Here is an 18,518-nt window from a genome sequence, read left to right as displayed (position 1 = left end):
AGTAACAGAAGAAAGAGAAAAGTCTATGTATGCATCAGTTACTACAGGAATTCCTCTGAAGTAGGTTTGGCAAGAATTCAGCCCATTTCAGGCTGTTAATTCTTTAAAGAATGCAATGATTATAAATTAACATTACATACACTATAATAATTAGGGACCCTGACTGCAAAGTGCTGAATGTCCCCCTGCAAAATGATAAGTGCCTGATTTCTCACCTTGTAGGGTTGGGGGAAACACTTGCAAAACCAAGTAAGAGAAAACCAAACTAATGACCGACCTCATAATCCAAGGAGAGATGTTCCCATCCTTTGCTTGTGTCCTGACAGACTGTAATTTGTCATATACACTGAAGTCTATCAGTCCTACACACAGTTTCTGGTACTTTCTGGTAAACAGAGGGACTAGACTATGCACGAATCCCAGTCTGGATAAAGAATAATGCCACATAGCTCCATATTATTTCCTGGAAGCTGACAAAAAGGGTTGATGCTAATAACTGCCAGCGCGTGCATATAAACAGTTTCTAGGTTTTTCTTAAATTCTTTTTTATAGAAAGAGCGTTATTCATGAGGTCCTCTACTGACAATCACAAGTGAGTCGGAGAAGCAAGGGGTTTTATGGTGAGGGAAATCGTCCTTAGAGACTTTGGTCCTCTGAAGGTCAGTGCTATCTCACTTTCTGCAGCTCCTGTCTCAGCCACGATGGCAGGGGTTGTCCCAGTCTGTGCAGCAGTTTGGACAGTTCCACGTTGTGGTCTCGGTAGTAGCTTGATAGAAAAGCTCGAGACTGAGAGTGATGAAAAAATAAAAACGATCAGGCAATCAAAGCCAGTTCACACTAGGTTTTGGCATCTGCTTGTATCAGATGGCTACGAGAAAACAGCCTGCCCCCTTACCACTTAGGAGCTGGGCACTGCTCCTACAGAGAGGCTGTCTTAAAGGGTAATTAATCTCGTATCATTCTAAGCTCGTTAAAAGCTTCCATTTTTAAAAATTATCAAGCTAGTGAAAATAAAAATAAATGTGTTTACTTCAGAAGTCAAATACAATAGTCAATATTCCCGTACTCAACTTATCTTAAATCTCTGGAAAATCTTTACCTCTTGATCCATTGGTGGGTATTTTCGACCTTTGCTTTTTCCCAGGCACTTTGTTTTCCCTCCTTCCAGTAATTGGCACCAAAAGCCTTTTTGAGGGTCAAACCTATAAAGGATTATATTTTAAGAAAGTCTAACTCTAGAAAAATCTTCAAGCTACTAAAAAAATCAGTGTTAGCCAACAATTTTTGTCACATACCTGTCTTGGTAACTGAGATCCTGAAACTAAGTGGGAAATAGCTTTCCTCTCCTACGAAAGCTTTGCAGATTTAATATTTTCCATAAATTTACTTGCAAAGGACTCAAGGCAACATGTTTTTCACATTGTCTACCTATACTAGCTACTTTGTTATTGTACAAGTCCAGGATACAGGACACCACGTTTCAAGCGTTGATCTATTCAGTGCTGGTCAAGGTCCTGAACTTCAGTCTCCAGGATCTGACACGGTTCAGTTCCAGACTGTCATTCATATTTTGTTGTCTGCTTTTGACCAGAGATTTCATCCTTGTCAAACTGCACCATGCATCCCTGCAGAATGTTTAAGTTTTGATTCACTGACGTTTGAACAACGAAAATTTTGTTGGAAAATTACTGATCAGCTATTTTTGTGGACTTACATGCACCGTATTCTCAAGAATATAAGCTGTGCTTAAGGAAAGCAACAGAAGATGATATTATTGCAGGTCAGTACTGTTAATTGGAAAAATGTTTAAAAGGACAAGCCGATCTCTTTGCTGACTTCAAAAGACAGATTCAGGCCTTCAGTATACATTTATGGAGAAGTGTGTTACTGTTGTATGACTATGAAACCACGAGAAATGTAATACTGAAATGATTTATGTTGATTTTTGAGTGAAATAAGCAGTATTTAGGTCTTCTGAAAGAACTTCTGGTTGTTTGTTGATAAGCTAACTGCACCTGAGAAGCTGGTTGCTCCATATCATTAGCTCTAAATCTCATTTTCATTCCAAAGAAGGCATTCTAGCATAAACAGTGTCTAAGCAATCCTAGCAGAAATACACAATTTTATTTTGATGTCTAAAATTCAAAGATACAGGAATTTCAGATTGAGGCATTAAAACTCATACTCACTAAGGAATGCACGATGGGAAGTGTTAAATTTTGAATTTATTGCTATGGGACTTGCAGCACGCATAAAACATTGAAAAGGTTTGCATTTCTGCTGTTCAACAGATGTTTAAAAAGGATGAGGTATAATTGGCTGGAACACAGAGTTAATTATTTGCAGACCACTTTTTGCCCTGGGTCTCTCCATGTGACACCAGTGTACCTGCAATTTGCTGCTGTACATACGTGAACTAATTTCTGAGGAAGGGTGAACCTTCTTCACATTTTCATGGCCAGTCTACTATTGCAGGCCTAGCCCTTCTTTCCTAAATTGTCCCAGTAGCAGTATCAATTAAGAATAAATAAATCATTTTTAAATGGATATATTCATGGTAGATTCATTTCTACCTTGGCCTTCTCAATCTGCTTACTGCATAGTGAAGTACTTCAGCTGGCTTGCACTAATTTCCCAAGAGAAGCAGCAATATAGCAGGCTGTGCAAAGGGAAAACTGAGAAACTATGGCCCCCTCCCCCAAATATTTCTATCTCAGAATGAGTATACTGAACATTATTAAGAGAATGTGCGAATTCAGATAGGGGAAAAGAAGTTAAGACAACTCAGGCTGAGTTCAACCAATTTTGTTCAGTATTAAAGAAATCTCAGGACTTCTGAAAATGCATTTGGGTGCAATAGAAATACTTAAAATATTTAAAAATAGTGTTAGCCTTATAGTAAAAGGTTTTTTAAAGCAGTCGGCAGAAATGATTCCTCTCATCCTGGTTATGTTCTCTTTCCCCTGGCCAATGCAAGCAGCTTCTTGGCGTTCCTTTTTCAATACGGGCATATTTCACTACGTACTCACAAGCTAGGGGAAGACCATCACTGCAAACGAAGCACAGGTGGGGAGCTGAGTTACAAGGAAAGTACGGGACTTCCCTCTGGGTTACTGAGTAAGGCTGTGGGAGACGACGGATCGAACCTGGACATTGTGGATGCAGTCCCCAACCTTAAGAAGCATCAGTGAGAAACATTACAGGTGAGGGATGCATCTGCAAGGGCATAAAGGATGTTTCTGAGACCTGTTGGGACCCAAATGTGGACAGTAGCACTCCTCCAGAACGAAAGCGCTCGCCCGGTCTGTGGCACGGATTATCTCCTCGGGGCCTTGGAAGTGCTCCTCGGCATTGCCGGCTCCGAGCCCCCTGTGAGCTGGCACATCGGGTGCAGCCCAGCTTCCCCCCAAGCAGGTCAGATGTTAGTTAGTGAGCCTGGTCGCATCTGGGGTGGTCTGGGCAGGCTCGTAATGGCCTCGCTGCAACTCCGTGCCTGACAGGAAGAAGAGCTCCGAAACGCAGACCACCCAGGCCAAATCCCGTTTGTAACAGGCCTCGTTTTCAGCTGCACTCCTTCAAGTAAAAAAAAAAAAAAAAAAAACAGTGAATTTTGCCCTGCATTTAGCAGTCCCTGGAGATCAGTTTTGCTGCTTGTTTGGCTCTGGAGCTTAGCAATCCACCAGTCCCATGGCAGCTGATACTCCCTTGGCTGCAGGTAGCCCCAGGGATCTCCGTGGAAAAGACTAAAGCAGTTGCACCATGAGAGCATTTTTCCTACTCTGCTGAAACTTAGCAGCACTCCATCAGAAAATATTTACGTAAGCATGCTTGTCTAGTCTTGCCACTACCTGCTTTTGTCTTTCCCTCCTGTTGTTCATTTGAGGGAAAATGAAAAATGCCAGGGATATCTCTGGTGTGAAGCAAGGCTGGCTGCTGCCTCCGGAGTTGCTTCTGCGAGCAGAGCTGGGTGTGATGAGCTGCACCCGAGGGAAGCAGCGTTTGGCTGACGGGGCCACCTCTGCCTTTGCCAAAGCCCAGCTCTGCTCTCTTCCAGGGGAACATGTTTTGGCAGGAGACCTGGACGCGGCAGTTCCTGGATCACATCCATTCCCATTAGGAGTGTGATAAAAGACCCGAGACAGGTTAGATCAGATCTGCCTTGGCTCCCCCTATCTGGCTATCTGCTGTGAGAAAAACCAGCAGCTCAGCGCTGCCAGGACACGACTTTGCCCCCATACATCTAGCTCATTTTTTTGGATGAGTTCTCCCTTGACCCTGTGACCGCTACTGCCTGGCTCCTTTTCTGCCTACCTATCTGCTGAGAAAAATCAAGGAAGGTGGAAGCCACCGGTTCATGCTGCTGTGGACTGTGAGTCATCTGAGGACACCAGGCATTAAATACACCTTCCTAGCAGCCACTGGAGCTGAAGTAGGGCCATGCAGTGATCAAAAGGAAAGTGCTTTGGTAAATTTAGTCCCAGCTGCTCTAGGTTTTTGTTCATTAGGTTCAGATACTTAAAAAATGTAAGCGGTCTTGGTGACACTTGGTGACAAGGAGTGGTTAGGGGAGAAAGGGGAAACCTCCCTTCAGTGCTGGAGCGTGAACTTCATGAGCACTGCTAACGCCGTGCGATGGTCACTTCTCTGCAGCGGCCCCAGCGCTGCCTCCGTCTCCATGCGCTCACTGTGCAGGCTTCAAAAGGAGGCCGTGCTCTGGTCGGGACCTCCCTTGGCCTGCCTTAATTTGGCTCTCCCACAAGAAGTTTGTGTAATCACTTAGGATGATGAACTTGTTCCTCATGTTGTGACAGCTTTAAAAATGTGTGGTGTACCGTTATTGGACAGTAATGACTAGGAATGGTCCTATGCAATCTTTTTTATTTTGACAGTGCTAACGTGGAGACACTACATTGTTTAATGCATTTTCCTTTTCCCTCCTAAATCCAGGCAGACCCGTGTGTCTCCACAACACATTTGCATTCTCAGAGTCTCTAAACAGCGACTGCATAATTTTATAGAACTGTTTACAACCCATTATTCCTGTCCAAATAAATTTGATAGATTTTTTCCTGGTGTGTGACTCCGCTGACTTTAATTTAGTTACACAAAGGATGATATATATGTGTGTGTGTGTGTGTGTGTGTGTGTGTGTGTGCATTTTTAAAAGCACAGCAGAAGGCACTGAAAATGTGCAGTAGCAGTTGTTCAAATAGCAGTAGTTTAGCTATGTATTGAAACTCCTCCTGTATTTCGTTGACTTTAGAAAGCAATGGCTTAAAAAATTACATTCTGAAATCCAAAATTTTTCCTCCAGAGAAAGATTTTGGCAAAGCAACGTACTTAAAGAGCAGCAAGCACTCAGTTCTCGGTCTACACCTGTTGCATAAATAACTGCACGCCTCCCGGAGGAGGAAAGGCACGTAGGTGGGGACTCCGCGGTCCCCTTTCCGCTTCTGTCTGCAGCTAAGCCGCGCTCCTCACACCGAGAGGCTCAGTGCAAGAGCGCCTCACAATTTTCTGCTGCACCAGAAAAAGGCAAATTCACCCCCCCTCCGGCCTCTGCAGAGATTGCGGCTTCCTGCAGGGGTCTGATAAACGCGCGGAGAGCGTGAGAGCGGCCGCCCCGGCCACGAGTCCCCTTTCACCGGGAGGATGGGGGCCGCGAGCCGAGCTCACCCCGACTGCCTTTGCTCGACCTGGAGCAAAGGCCGTGGGGAGTGGAGCACCGGCGGGGTCCGCTCAGACGCCCCAGGGCACGCAGAGCCGGGCTGCGCCCGGGCAAATGGGACCTTCCGCCCCGGGCTCCAGGTGCCGCGCTTGGTCCCCGCACTTCCAGCTCAGGGATCTGCTGTTGGCGGCTTATAATTTCACCCAACTTTCAGTGTACGGGCTGAATTCCTCCCTGCCGTGTGTCTGCCTGCGACTGGGTAAAAAGTCAGCAAAAGTTAGCAACGTTGGCTCCAATGCTTAAGCAATGTGATGATGGAATTACATATTTTGTCCACGTTAAAAGCAAGCCGACAAAGAGCCCTTGCAAGGAGATGAATCCCAGTCTCTGCCATTAGACTGCCACACCAATGCAGTAAAAGCATTTAACCCAAGCTTTTCACACCTGAAGGACTTCCTAGGGTTTTACACTCTGATTTGCAGATGTGAGCTGAGCTCTCACGTGCGCAATCCAAATGAACTGGACCTAACTGTCAGCCAGTGCAGTTACAAGGCAATACTAAGTTCCCTGAGAAATCACGTCTTAGGGATCTCAGATTGAATTCTCAAATTTAGTGGACATATTTTATATAAATCTGGACCATAGTTCTTTGTCTGGAAAGATGGGAATCTAGGTGAGAAAAAGCATTTCATATTTATGAAATAATTAGAAAATGTAAAAGCCAGTGAAAAGGGAAATTCAATGTATTTTTGGAGGAGTCTGTGAGCAGTAATTGCCACCAGTAAAGCCAAGGCCAAAATAGGTAGCAGTGAACCTAATACAAAATACTGGGCAGTCATTTGTTCTGTATGTTGTGTGATACAGAAGTTGCATGTGGAAATAGTATGCTATCATACAGTTAAATACTGCAACATATTATACGTATGCAAGACGTGACTCAGCTCTCAGCCCCCAAATTTTGAAGCACTTAGCATTGCGGAATTGTCATTCTCATAATGTGGATTTTTTGGGTTTGTAATTAATGATCACTGCTCTCGGGAGGAGGACGTACCGTGTGGTCTCATGAGGCAGATAATAAAGGCACAGACTCACGTTAGAGCTTCAGAGTAATTGTAATGAGGAGAGACGCCAAGAAACTTCTGCACTTCATCCATCACAGTAGCTGGGTCACTTCTTAGCTGCTGCCCATCAATAATTAGCAACTGTAGGGATAAATATGCTAACCATTTAGGAAAAGGACTAAGATTAACAAAAGAATGACATTATTTCCCTCTTGTGACCTTACTAGTGACAACATGGATTTAAATTGACATGTCATTTTGTGCAGTGTTATGACTATCATGTGACTCAACTTCTTTTTAGATTTACTTTTGTACTTTAATATGTTGAATCTGTGTAGGTGGGCACCTTGTAATTCTTTGTGCGTACGTTGTTCAAGCAGAAGAATTCAAACCTCGCAAGCTAACCTTGAGTCAGAGAATTCTGAGAAAAAGAGATAAGGAAAGAAATATAAAGCACTGCAGAGGTTTATAATGTGTTCTTAAAAAATCAGGCATGAAATAAGAAAAATAGAAAGCTCGTACATATCTTGGAATTAAATGTTCAGAAGTAATAGAAGGGTAATTTAGCTGAGAATTACCACTAGCCTATCAACTGTATAAACTTGCAAAATTGTTAGCAAAGGGGTTTTTTTGCTCTTTGTTTTTAATTAAAGAATGATGTGATATAAAGGTACGTTGACTTCCACAAGCAAATGCCAAGTATGTATCAAGAGCCTACTGGAGTACCAAACAGCATTACTAATAATAACTCTTCTGGAGTGGTGCCTTTTATATTTATTGTGAAGGCTTATTATGAATTATTAAGGTTTTGAGTGCACTGGCTGAGTGAATGCACATTACTGAGTGCACATTAGTAAGCACCGTGAGTGCACTCTCTGCATGCACCTTATTAAGAATGAGTGCATTTGGTTGTGTATCTTGCAAAATTAATCACTACAACTATGAAACATGAGTGGTAACCAGGCTTACGAGAAATATGCCAATGTGCACCTGCATGCCTAATAAGAGGGCTGCTTTCGCTGTTTGCTGCTGCAGGAGCCGGAGAGGTATCTTCCCGACGCTTGGCAGCAGGCCCAGGGTAAAGCAGCTCAGGCAGCTGGGCTCAGGATGCTCAGCACCCTCGGCTTGGTCTGAAATGCTGGGGACCAGGTGGCGCCCGTGGTGCCGGCGAGAGGACGCGCCCTGTCTGCGCGCCTGGCTACTCGGGGGCTCTGCTAGTTCCCTGCTTACGGAAGAGTAGAAAGCCCAGAAGAAAGTAAATGACTAATACAGTTTTTACTGGAAATGGGATTGACCTGCTTCTCCCCTCTGTAGTACAGCTGAGGCTGTATAAAAAGAAAACTGCAAGTCTTGCAAAGGACTGCAAAAGGCAGAGCTTGTATTTCCTCTTGTTTTTCTAGGTCCCTGACTAAATAAGCTACGCCCAGTTCTACCTACCCTTCAGCAAAATCCTGGCCCACATAAAGCAATCTTGGGAGATATGGCTTTGTTCACTACACATCCCTTTTACATCTTTTCCTTACAGTGGCCAAAGGTATAATCCAGACTATGGACCACATACATACACAAGACTGCTTATGCATATGTTTTGTGTTACTAAATCATCTGCTTTAGCTTTATATCTGGAAATAAACATTGTGTAATAACAGGAATGTCCTCTAGGTCTCCTTGTTTATGTAATGTTTTTATGGAAAAGATTCAGAAAGGCAGTTTGCTAAAACATCAGAAGGAAGATGGGGCAAAAGAAGGGATTCCTGCTCTAATACTGCAAAAGGCTAATTCTGTATCAGGAGCAAACAAATGTGAAATTTTCTATGAAAAGGAATGAGTGGGAGGGGAAGTGAAATTTCTTTTAGAAAAAGGCTTGGCATTTTCTAAATGAATTGTCAAACCTTCCCACAACATCTCAGGCTGCAGCTGCTCGTTTCAGGGGACCTAGAAGCCTCGACAACCTCGGTTAACCCCGGAAGGGAAGCCAAAAGCCCTGGATCAAGCCCAGGTGGCCACAGTTCATAGTGCTTCGGTGCTGCATCTTTTTCGTCAGAAGACAGAAAGATCAACACGCTCCCGACCACTGCTTTGATCTTTGACAAAGCTGCATTTTCTGGCAGCTAAGCGGTCCGGGGGGAAGTATCCCATCACCTCTAACGAAAAGGCTGTGCTCATTTCAGGATTTCCTGAGAGTCAATGCGCTTGGTGAAATACCGGGCTGGGAATTACCTGAGAGGCAGGGTAGTGAGTCAGCCACCTTTCGATGTGCAGAGCGTACCAGCCGGGGGTCAGGCATCTCTTCTGCAGAGCCCTTATCTCGGACGGCGCCCAGTGGCCTGACGTGATCACTTCATAAAAATTGAATTTCAGGGCAGCAGGGTCCTCGTGGGATCGCTGATGCTAACGGAAGATAAGGAGACACATGGCTCAGTGACGCGAAAGATTAAGCCATAAGCAAAGCGGAAAAAAGGGAACAAGCACAGGCACTCCGTTAACTACTTGGAAAATCGAGGGAGTCCATCAGAAAACTACCCCTGACCTCGGCTTCCCGCAACGTTCAGCCAGCTGCACGGCCGCACACGCCGCCGCCCCTCAGCAGGGGCTAGCGCGGCGCGGGGACGGGACGGGACGGGACGGGGCTGGGAGGCTGCGCTCGCCCAAGCGGCACAGCCGCCGCACGCCGCCAGCCCGCGGCTGCCCGCCGGGGCCGCCTGGGCGGCGAGAGCGGGGAGCGGGACGAGGGCCCCCTCCAGGCAAGGGCCCTGCCGGCACCGCCGCGGCGGAAAGAGGAGGAGGCAAAGTCTGCCGGAGTAGGCACAAGTTTTCAGCGCTTTGCATCTCGTGCTGTCATCTGCAAAGGCACAAGTGAGATATTAAGGAGGGTGGAAGCTGCAGCCCTAAACCAAACTTTATTCCTTGCAGAACGCCTACTAACAGCATCAGAAATGCTCTTCTTTATGCCTGATGTAACATTTTTCATTTGTCTCTATTTTAACATCATTTTTATTCTTTTGCCTTTTTTTATATAACTGCACTACATTTTACACGCATGCTTCTATGTCTCTTAAAAAACTGCAACGCCTTTTTTTCTGGGAAGGTGCGGACCCAGTAAGAGACAAGAATGAGTGCCTTGAGTTTCCCAGGAAAACCAACAGGCTTTCTTTTGTTCCCAGGGAGAAAATGAAAATCATTACTCTTCAGATACGTATTTTTTTTAATACCTCAGAAACTTTAGAAAATACTGTATACCTTGGCACCCTAACTATTGCTCACGGTTTGTTCTTAAGAAGCTCGAGATCTGGATGACATATCAGATTCTCAGTCAGAAAACAGAGCTCAGATTTTTTGGCTGGGCTACACTCCTTTTCCCTCGCGCATCTCACTGGGTGAGCAGCACTGCTTTCCCTCCACGCAGTGCCAGCTGTAATTGAGATTAAACTGTTTGTTCACAGCTCGTGGCAGCTGTGTGCTGGGAAGTTTCATCATTTATGACACTGGTGCCACAGGTGCCAACTGCAGGAGCTGCAATTCAGCATCCACTCAATGTCGAGGCAGTGCAAATGCTTTGCACTGCTCAACGGCACCGATGCCCGTTGGGGTTTGGTCGTCATTCTCTGCTGTAGATTCCCCTGCCTGTTTCTCGAAGGCAAGGTCCATACCTGATACCAGGAATACGCCCGATCGGATGGGTCGATGAGGATGGTGATGATCTTGGCCTTGGGGATGAGGGAAGCAGCTCTTCTAGGAGCTTCCTCCGAGTGGAAATAGTTGGCGCTTTTCTCAAAGAGCAAGTCGGTAGTGGCATTGGAGGGAGCAGGGAAGAAATCCATGTACCTGGGAGAACAAAAAAACAACTAGAATTAGCAATGCAAAAAGAAGGGGGGGGGGGCGTATCTGCGTTATTCCTCTGTCAAAAGAGGATTTTTCAGATGTAATTGTTAAGAAGCAAAAATAACTTTCTCAGCTCACTCCAAAACTGGAATAGAAGGAAAGCACCGGCTTTTAGCTGGTGCTGGTAATAGCTGATGCCTCCATGAAGTCAGGTAATTAGGTTTTCTTTTCTGATGGATGGAATTTTTGCTAAGTTCAGTGTTGGAGGGAAGTCTCTCTCTCACAGAGTTTGGAGTGAGTTCAGTTTTAGCTGCAGAAAAAATGGGGAAAGCACCCAGATGCCAACCATTTAATTTCAATATCTCAAAATGTTACATCTTGGAACTGACAAATCTTTTCTTTTGGACTTTTTCAGAATGAGAGTTTTGAAATTTTGGCTTTGAATGGTCTTTCTCATTTACAATTGATTGAGAATGAAAATAAGTAAAATAGGAGGTTCAGTCAAAAACTTCAAGAATTTAAAAGAAACAGAATGTGAAACTGCTTTGGAGGAGGCTTTTTCGTCCCTTGAGCATTGCTGGGAACTCCAGGAAATTCCAGTTTTACTGCGGCCAGTTGTTTTCATATGCTTTTCTGTGGACACAAAGTATGCGTGGTCTCCCTCCGCACGCGTGATCCCACCAAAGGCTCCTGCCACCCAAAGGCTCGAGCCATGCCCGGCGCCCCGTGGCTCCAGCACCTCTGCTCTTCCTGCTGCTTCTTCCTCGCGCGTAGCACACCCGTGTAGGTATACGCTCTTCGGGTGTACCCGAAGGCAGGCTCGGGGTCCCCATCTAGAGTTATCGCGGGCTTGAGTCAGATGTTCATCTTCTGGTCTTGTGCTATTCCTGAGCACTGGGAGAGCTCAGCAATAAGCAGGGAGCGCACAGACCGAGCCAGCGGGAAGCCCGTGGCAAGAAATTTGCTGATACCCCGAATCACCATTCGTGTTGGACCGAGAGCTACGTGAGATCTCTTTCTTTGTGCTGTACAAAAAATAGATGCGAGGCATTTCTTTCTCTTTATTTTTTGTGATGCTTTGAACCTGGAAGCTGATCTCGCGGTGGCAGTGATGGCCTGCTTTTATCAGTTAGCTTCATATGGTCTGGACACGCTCCACGCAGTAAGTGCACGGGCAGGGGAAGCAGTCCGAGGAGATTAATCTTTTCCTGTACGACGTGATGTTTGTCTTAAAGCTCATTTTTTACACAAGGACAAGAACAGCTGTTCCCTGGGGAAACAAAACCCTTACAAAATACTTTCCTTAAGCAAAACCAGTAAAAAACAAAGTTTAAAAATTGTAACAGGAGTATCAGCTAAAACTCCTTATGGACATCTTTTTTTTCTCCTGAGGAGCAGAATCTTACTTCATGAAAAGACCCATTTCAAGGAAAAGAGGATAACTCATCCCTTTTGAAACTGATACGGTTATGAAAAGACAGAGATTTTATTCCGCATGAAGACAGACATCATAACCGAGCTTCTTCTTGTATTCATTTGGCAAAAAATAAAAGAATTGTTATTGTAAGATCTAAATAAAATTAAGGACTTGATTAAAAGTGCCATTGTTATGAGTTAGTTTCTTATTCTCTCTGATAATGCCAAGCATAACAAATTCATCCAGTAATTAGGCAGATGTCATACATACTTCTGTAATTGCTCCACTGTGACTTAGCATGTATTAGTAATGAACACTTCTTTTTTGTTATTCTCCTTACCAGTCAATTCCTTTGTGATAGTTGTTTCCGTTGAAGAACTGAACTTCTTCAAAAGTTTTGGGGCTAGGGAGATTACTGATAATGGAAGGATGCATCAGAAGAAATAAATAAAGTGCTGTTGTTCCTACAACAACAAAAGAGATGCCATTAAGAAATATAAAAAAACTTTGACTTTATTCGTTTAAGCAAGTATTTCTGAATCAATGCACACTGAGATATGCTGGAAAATTAGAGAGATCATCTTTCATAAGAAAATTGCCTCTTGCTGAGAGGCATGTGTATGCACACGACGCTTTCAGACGGAGCCGGGAATGTGCGGGGACCTCTTCTGCGCTCATTAAACTTGGCACATTTTGAAACGCCAAACTCTGCTCAGATGCAGCTATGATGCTGCTGTTGCTGACATTACTTGCTTGGCTGCGTATTTAGCCAGGGATGGAGTTTGGCCAGACCGTGTTTCTTTTTAATCTATATGCTGCCCAAAGCTTTTCAGGTGTGCCCAGTGTGGCAATATGCTTCTGTTGCTCCCAGCGTTGCAGTTTTGTTCTCTCTTTTTTTTTTCTGAGAGTAAAATTCTTTGAAGTGACATTGTGTATTTAGGTGCCAACAAGCCTATATGTAATAAGTATGCTTTGAAATCCCAATAACAATAATTTTCTCCATTATTTCTTTGATAAAAACAACTTAACTGAAATATGATGTTAAATGAAATTTCAGGAGAACACGTCTTTAAAATTGTTCTTCAGTGATTTTACACTACGCAAGATATCACTGGACTATGAATCAAGAACTCCTGTCTCTTTGTCACTGTCATCAAATTTCTGTAAAATCTTGGATTAGTCATTTATTTTCCTGCCTCAGCATCCACTTTCTGTAGTATGTCAGTAGCAATAATAGCTATCTTGGGAGTGGGAATATTTGGCTTAATTTAAATAATGTCCTGAGACCCCCAAAGAAGCCTATAAGGTGGTGTGTTTACTGTCAATTAGGGTCTCAAATGATGTTGAGATAATTTGTCAAAGAATACAAATAACAAGCTTAACTTAGGGCACCCTGACAGCACATTTTTTTTCACAGTGAATGTTTGCATTGCTTTCTGGTGCGTGCTGCTCTCACCGGGGAACCGAACTCCACAGTGAAAGAAGGCGGATGGAGCTGCCGTGTACCAGTACCTCTACCTGGCTGCTGTACCACCCTTTCCATCTTTTGCTCTCCAACACCTTGTGCCTACTGGCTCTGAAAGTGAAAAAAATATTCTGATGGAAACCATCAGTGAAGCAGTTTAATTCTATTTGTTATTCTCATCTACAGCCACCCTTCAGTGCCTGAGAAAGTAATCAGTGCAAAATTATCCCTTAAATAGGTGTACACAAATGCTGTTAATTGCCAGCGTTTGGTTTGCAGTGTTTCTAATTGCACTACTTCCTTCGTGGTGCAGGAAATTCTGCACCTTTACTGTCAGGTAAATCCAACCCTGGAAAGACTGTGAGCACAAAGCCTATACTGTTTAATACTGTTTAAATCTCTCCTTTACATAGGGATGAGCCTGAGGGGAATTTAACCCTGTTTCACCCAATAAGATCTAGAAAAGTGGAATCTCACTGCAAGAAAGAGTCTCCCTAAAATACTGAGCTAACTCTTCCTCCTGAAGTCAGCCAAACGTACATCAAAATAATTGGCCCCCACATATTACTAAGCAACTTCTCTCAATTTGTTGATAAGAAAAACAACTGAAAAGAATAAATACCTTTCCTATTCAAAGAAATACTGCCTCCAGAAAGAAAAAACCTATCTATCAGAATAGAGACTGCTGTGAAGTTTTGGTGTCTCTGTGTGAAGAATTGTGATAGTAATCCAGTGATGAGCTGCGGTGGAAGGTAAAAGCAATTTTACTATAGGAGCAGTTGTTCCTGCCTCTTGGCAGTGCAGGAGTCAATATGAGAAGCCCATAGGTCCTGGGAATGCAATACTGCTATAGCCAGGAGCTGGCTTCAGCGTATGGGAGACAAAAACAAACGTGCAGAACTGGGGGCTGGCTACCAGCATGTGTAGGCTTCACAGACTCCTTATTTCCTACCTGTTTTCTGGGGTCCTATGACAAGGAATTTGGGTAGGTGGTCACAAGTTTTATCTCTGGACCAAATGTCCCTGTGTCGTTTATCATCACATGGGTTCTGAAGAAGAAAAAAAAGACAATTGCTTATGCCAAGTCAGGGAAACCCAAGATGTATTGCATGGGTGCAGGATCCAAATATTATACACTAATGCCAGAGCCTTATGTTAAATAGCAAGACCGCAGCTTTCCTCCTAGAGCTTATTCTCAACAGCTATTGAGCACTCTGGATCCCTGGAAGCACTTACATTTTGGCACGTCCTGGAGCACTTAGGTATGCGGGGACCAGGCTGCTTGGCACCTTTCAGGACTGATCCTTAGAGGGCTCCCAGGGAAGTCAGTAAAGCTACAGTTTTCCCATCTTAGGAGGATCAGTGTAAAAGTCCAGGCCTTGCAAGACTCCTGCATTTCTTTCTCTGTGTTAGCCCAACTCTTTTCATCAACTCAGAGTCCTCAGGTGTATGTTTAACCATAGGCATTTAGGTACAGGCATGCGTGGTCCCTTTGATGGAAATTGAATGTGTATATTGTGGTTTTTGCATGACCGAGGATTAAGTTTAGTCATTAAAAACAAAGAGAAAGAAAAAGGAGAAAAAGATTAAAACATTGATTTAATCAAGCTTTCATTTGAGGTTAAAATGGAAACCTCTGTTTGAATAGCTTCAAGGCATTACCTTCTTAGGTGACAAAATGGATTCAGATACATAGTGCTTAGTGCCAATTTTATTTACATAAGAATCCAAAAGAAAGGACAAAGCAGAAATGTGAGATATTATTCATCTCCTTATCTTTCTACTACCTATGAATAGAAAATAAAAATGTGTGAACAAAAAGCCCCACGGAAAAGGTTAGGACTGACTATTCTTTAAGGCAGATATCATATGGATCCTGCTTTTGCATAGTACTGGCTGGTGATAGAAGATACAGTATGCTAGTGAATAAAGTTAACAAAACATAATGAAGAAAATCATTAACTCATGTGAATCATTGCAGCTCCACTAAACTCAATGGCAATATTATGGATTCATACTTCTTCTCCATCTGGGCCAAAAATAATAGGGAAAATTTCTGCTCCATTTTACGTTTCTGCTCCAGTGCAAGCCTGAAATAGCTGCACGGATCTCCGTGGTGTCACTCTGGATTTGTGCCTGCATAGCTAAAAGCACAATGTGGCACACCGTACTCTGAATAAGAGAGGAACCAGATAAGTATAACAACGATTTGAAAACTACAGCGTTGACACTGCAAGCAGCGCGATTGTACGTTCGAAACGGAGGCGGAAAACAGCCATTTGCGGCCCGTGCAGAGACCCTCTCCCACGCTCAAAACAACGGCCCGCTGTGCCAACCGCGTGTGCGGCCCCGACCCTTCCTGCCTTCCCCTCTCCCTGCCGGCCCTCCGCGGGGCTCGGACGGCAGCACTTCCTTCTGGCGCTTGAGCCAAGAGCAGCGATTCCTGATTCCTGCTCAGGGGCCGGGCGAGGCTGCCTCCTCGTCCGCCTTGCGAGCGCGCCGGCGCCCTGCGGGCTGCGCTCCTCGCCCGGGCTCGGTCGTTAGTACAGCGTGATGCATCAAGCACAGGGCAGACAGGAGGGGGGGAGGGAAGCTTTCTCTCAGATAAGTGGCAGTTGGATGCTTTTAATGCGCCTGATATCGGCTGAGTGGAAGCCAGTCCGTTTCTAAACAAAAGCAGTTGTCTGTGAAGAAAAACTAAATAATCTGCAAAGGCATCTAGAAAAAAAATAAAAGATTTTAATGGGAAGCGGGCACTTTATTTCTTTTTTCTTTTCCCCAAGGAAAGGTTCTTATTAGAACCTTATAAAGGTTCTAATTGAGCGTGTGAACGGGATGCGCCGTTACCTGCCAAAGAGGGTCCATCTGCTCGGGGAAGAGCTCAAAGTACTTTTGTGCCAGCTGTGCCGGGGGCAGCGTCCGGAGTCGGAGGTTGGTTGAGCTCTTCACAAAGTTGGCCAGGTTCGCAAAGGTGTACAACCCCAGGCGGTCGTTCCCGTAATTGGACAAGTGGGTCATGAAGACGCTGATCTGGGAGGCGGGAGGAAGCTTTCAGGAGCAGGACATCAGCTCGCAAATGGCTTCCCGACCGCCCCGCGAGCGAGCTTCAGTCCTCCCTCCCCTCTTCCCCCCACATTTCCAAGGACTTCTTTTTTTTAAGGCAGTTATTATGTACAGAGCGCCTGGCATGCTATCTCCCCCACGAGCAGGGGTGGTTGGTTCGTTTAAAATGGCAGGGCTGTAGGTAGGTGAGGAAGTTCCGAAATATAAAACTTTCAAGCCTTTATGAATGATGATATCGCGGCTAAATATCGCTGTCATTGATTTCTCCTTAAAGGCAATAAAACTTCTTTCTATTTATCAGCCTTATTGTATTTCTCCTTTACATGGTCACTGCTTTGTAGATCTCATCTTTCTATTCATAGAGATAAAGAGAAGAACTTGTATGAATAGTGTGAAGAATGTATCTCCCAGTATTTTCTTTATATGAGGCTATCAAACTCAATTTCACCACCGCAAAGGCCTGGTTTATCTGTGTATCGCCATTATTTAGCTTTATGAGGATGCTATCAAAGTGAGCACTGTTACTTGACTGTTTTACTCCATAAAATGGCCTCCGATGGGAGGGCCCCTGACAGTGGAATTTAATTACACAGTTATCAAGAAATAACAACGTAGAGGTAACTAAACAAGGTGCATTTTTTTTCCCTGTAAGAACTCTGAAGCAAACAATCGATAATATGCAGCTGATCGCAGAAACTACAGACTAACTTATGTGACCACAGCAATTAGACCAGAAGGCATGCCAAGCAGGGCACTTCTAATAATGATAGCATGGTTCAAGGTGGCCTCAATATGAAAGAAAAAGTCAGAGTTACAATGATGCTTAGAGCAAGCTCCAGGATACGATGGTGGTAAGTTTAGCATTTTGTTATCCTGCCTTAATGCCATCTCAGGCTGGTAAAGGAAAATAAAGCACCAGGCTTGTGAACTCACTCGTCCCTTGATAAGAGTAACGCGTCCACAGGCATTGAGAGTTTCCCTTTTCCCCACGTCCCGTGCAGCTATCACAGCTATGAGCTTCCCAGAACAGTGCAGATTATTTCAGCTCAAGAATCCCCACAAAAAGACACTATCATCAGGGCCCTTTTGTGTAAAGGGCTCCTTGGCACAAAGTCGAATATATCTCCATATAGGGAGTGTTTATAGATGACCTTTATGAAAGCGTCCCTTTGTGCTACACTGAGTCCCCGAAGCCCAGGAGAACCGTAGAGCAAAACGGAAGCAGGGCTGGACCCGCCACAATTAGGTGAGACGGTGCCGAGTAGCGACCAGCTGTACGTGACCGATGGGTACTCAGGATGCGGACAGTACTTTGCATTTTTTTTCACCTAGCCAGTTACTATGTGTTCTGTGAGAGCACAGACATAGGTTCATTTGATGGTGGGCCGAGCTAGCCTCAGGAGAGGGACACTGACTCAGCACCGTATCTCGTGGCCATTTGCACCTCCTTTCCTCAAGGGCTGGCAGCCCCGGGGCAAGGTACCCAGCCACACGAAATAGCCGGCCTGCTGGGCCACCCACGACTCCTAGCGAGGAGACAGGCTCGCAGGGGGAAATGGGGGTATCGGCCAAGAGCCCCCCACAGTCACAAGCAATTTGCTTGCCCTGCGGCTGGATACCCGTGGTCAGGAGAGTCCTTTTCAGGAAGATTAGGAAGGGGAACAGGCAGCACAGCTGTGGGTACTCAGCACTGAGTGCAGGTGTGAACATCCCTCACTTATAGCGTGGGGTGGGAGGCTTGAGGAGCCTTGTGGTGGGGGTGCTCAGAGTGTGTGTGCACCTTCCTGCTTTGGGAGATGCAGCAGGAGACCTGGTGTCCTGAGAGTGTGCTCAGGTCAGCGAGCTTCTTGTCTGCAGCTGGTGTGAAGGTGGGTGAATTGGGTCAAGCTGGATGTGTCCTGGGTCAGCAGGGGCAGGTGGGAGCGTGTTTAGACTGTATTTCTTTAGGGATTTAAATTAGACAAACTGGAAGTGTCAGGGTGTGTGCTGTTGCTGCTTGCAGGTGGTTATGGTTGGGGGACT

The 18,518-nt window shown here is 44.9% G+C and overlaps 1 protein-coding gene across 1 annotated transcript in view; it reads right to left on the bottom strand.

Moving 5' to 3' along the window:
* Positions 1-585: 585 nt before the first annotated feature.
* LOC134140018 (bifunctional heparan sulfate N-deacetylase/N-sulfotransferase 4) overlaps positions 586-18,518 on the bottom strand; it is an 85,897-nt gene continuing 67,964 nt past the window's right edge. Inside the window, exons 6-13 of the mRNA XM_062574828.1 lie at positions 16,281-16,463; positions 14,386-14,482; positions 12,309-12,432; positions 10,380-10,554; positions 8,950-9,120; positions 6,761-6,870; positions 1,100-1,202; positions 586-786 (exon numbers count right to left, since the gene is read on the bottom strand). Of these exons, the coding sequence (XP_062430812.1) occupies positions 667-786; positions 1,100-1,202; positions 6,761-6,870; positions 8,950-9,120; positions 10,380-10,554; positions 12,309-12,432; positions 14,386-14,482; positions 16,281-16,463 (1,083 nt within the window). The 3' untranslated portion in view covers positions 586-666. The remainder of the gene's footprint in view (positions 787-1,099; positions 1,203-6,760; positions 6,871-8,949; positions 9,121-10,379; positions 10,555-12,308; positions 12,433-14,385; positions 14,483-16,280; positions 16,464-18,518) is intronic.

Source organism: Rhea pennata, chromosome 4 (assembly GCF_028389875.1).
Source record: "Rhea pennata isolate bPtePen1 chromosome 4, bPtePen1.pri, whole genome shotgun sequence".
NCBI lineage: Eukaryota > Metazoa > Chordata > Aves > Rheiformes > Rheidae > Rhea > Rhea pennata.
The sequence above is the reverse complement of the archived record's forward strand: the minus strand, read 5'-3'. Positions and strand labels throughout refer to the sequence as shown.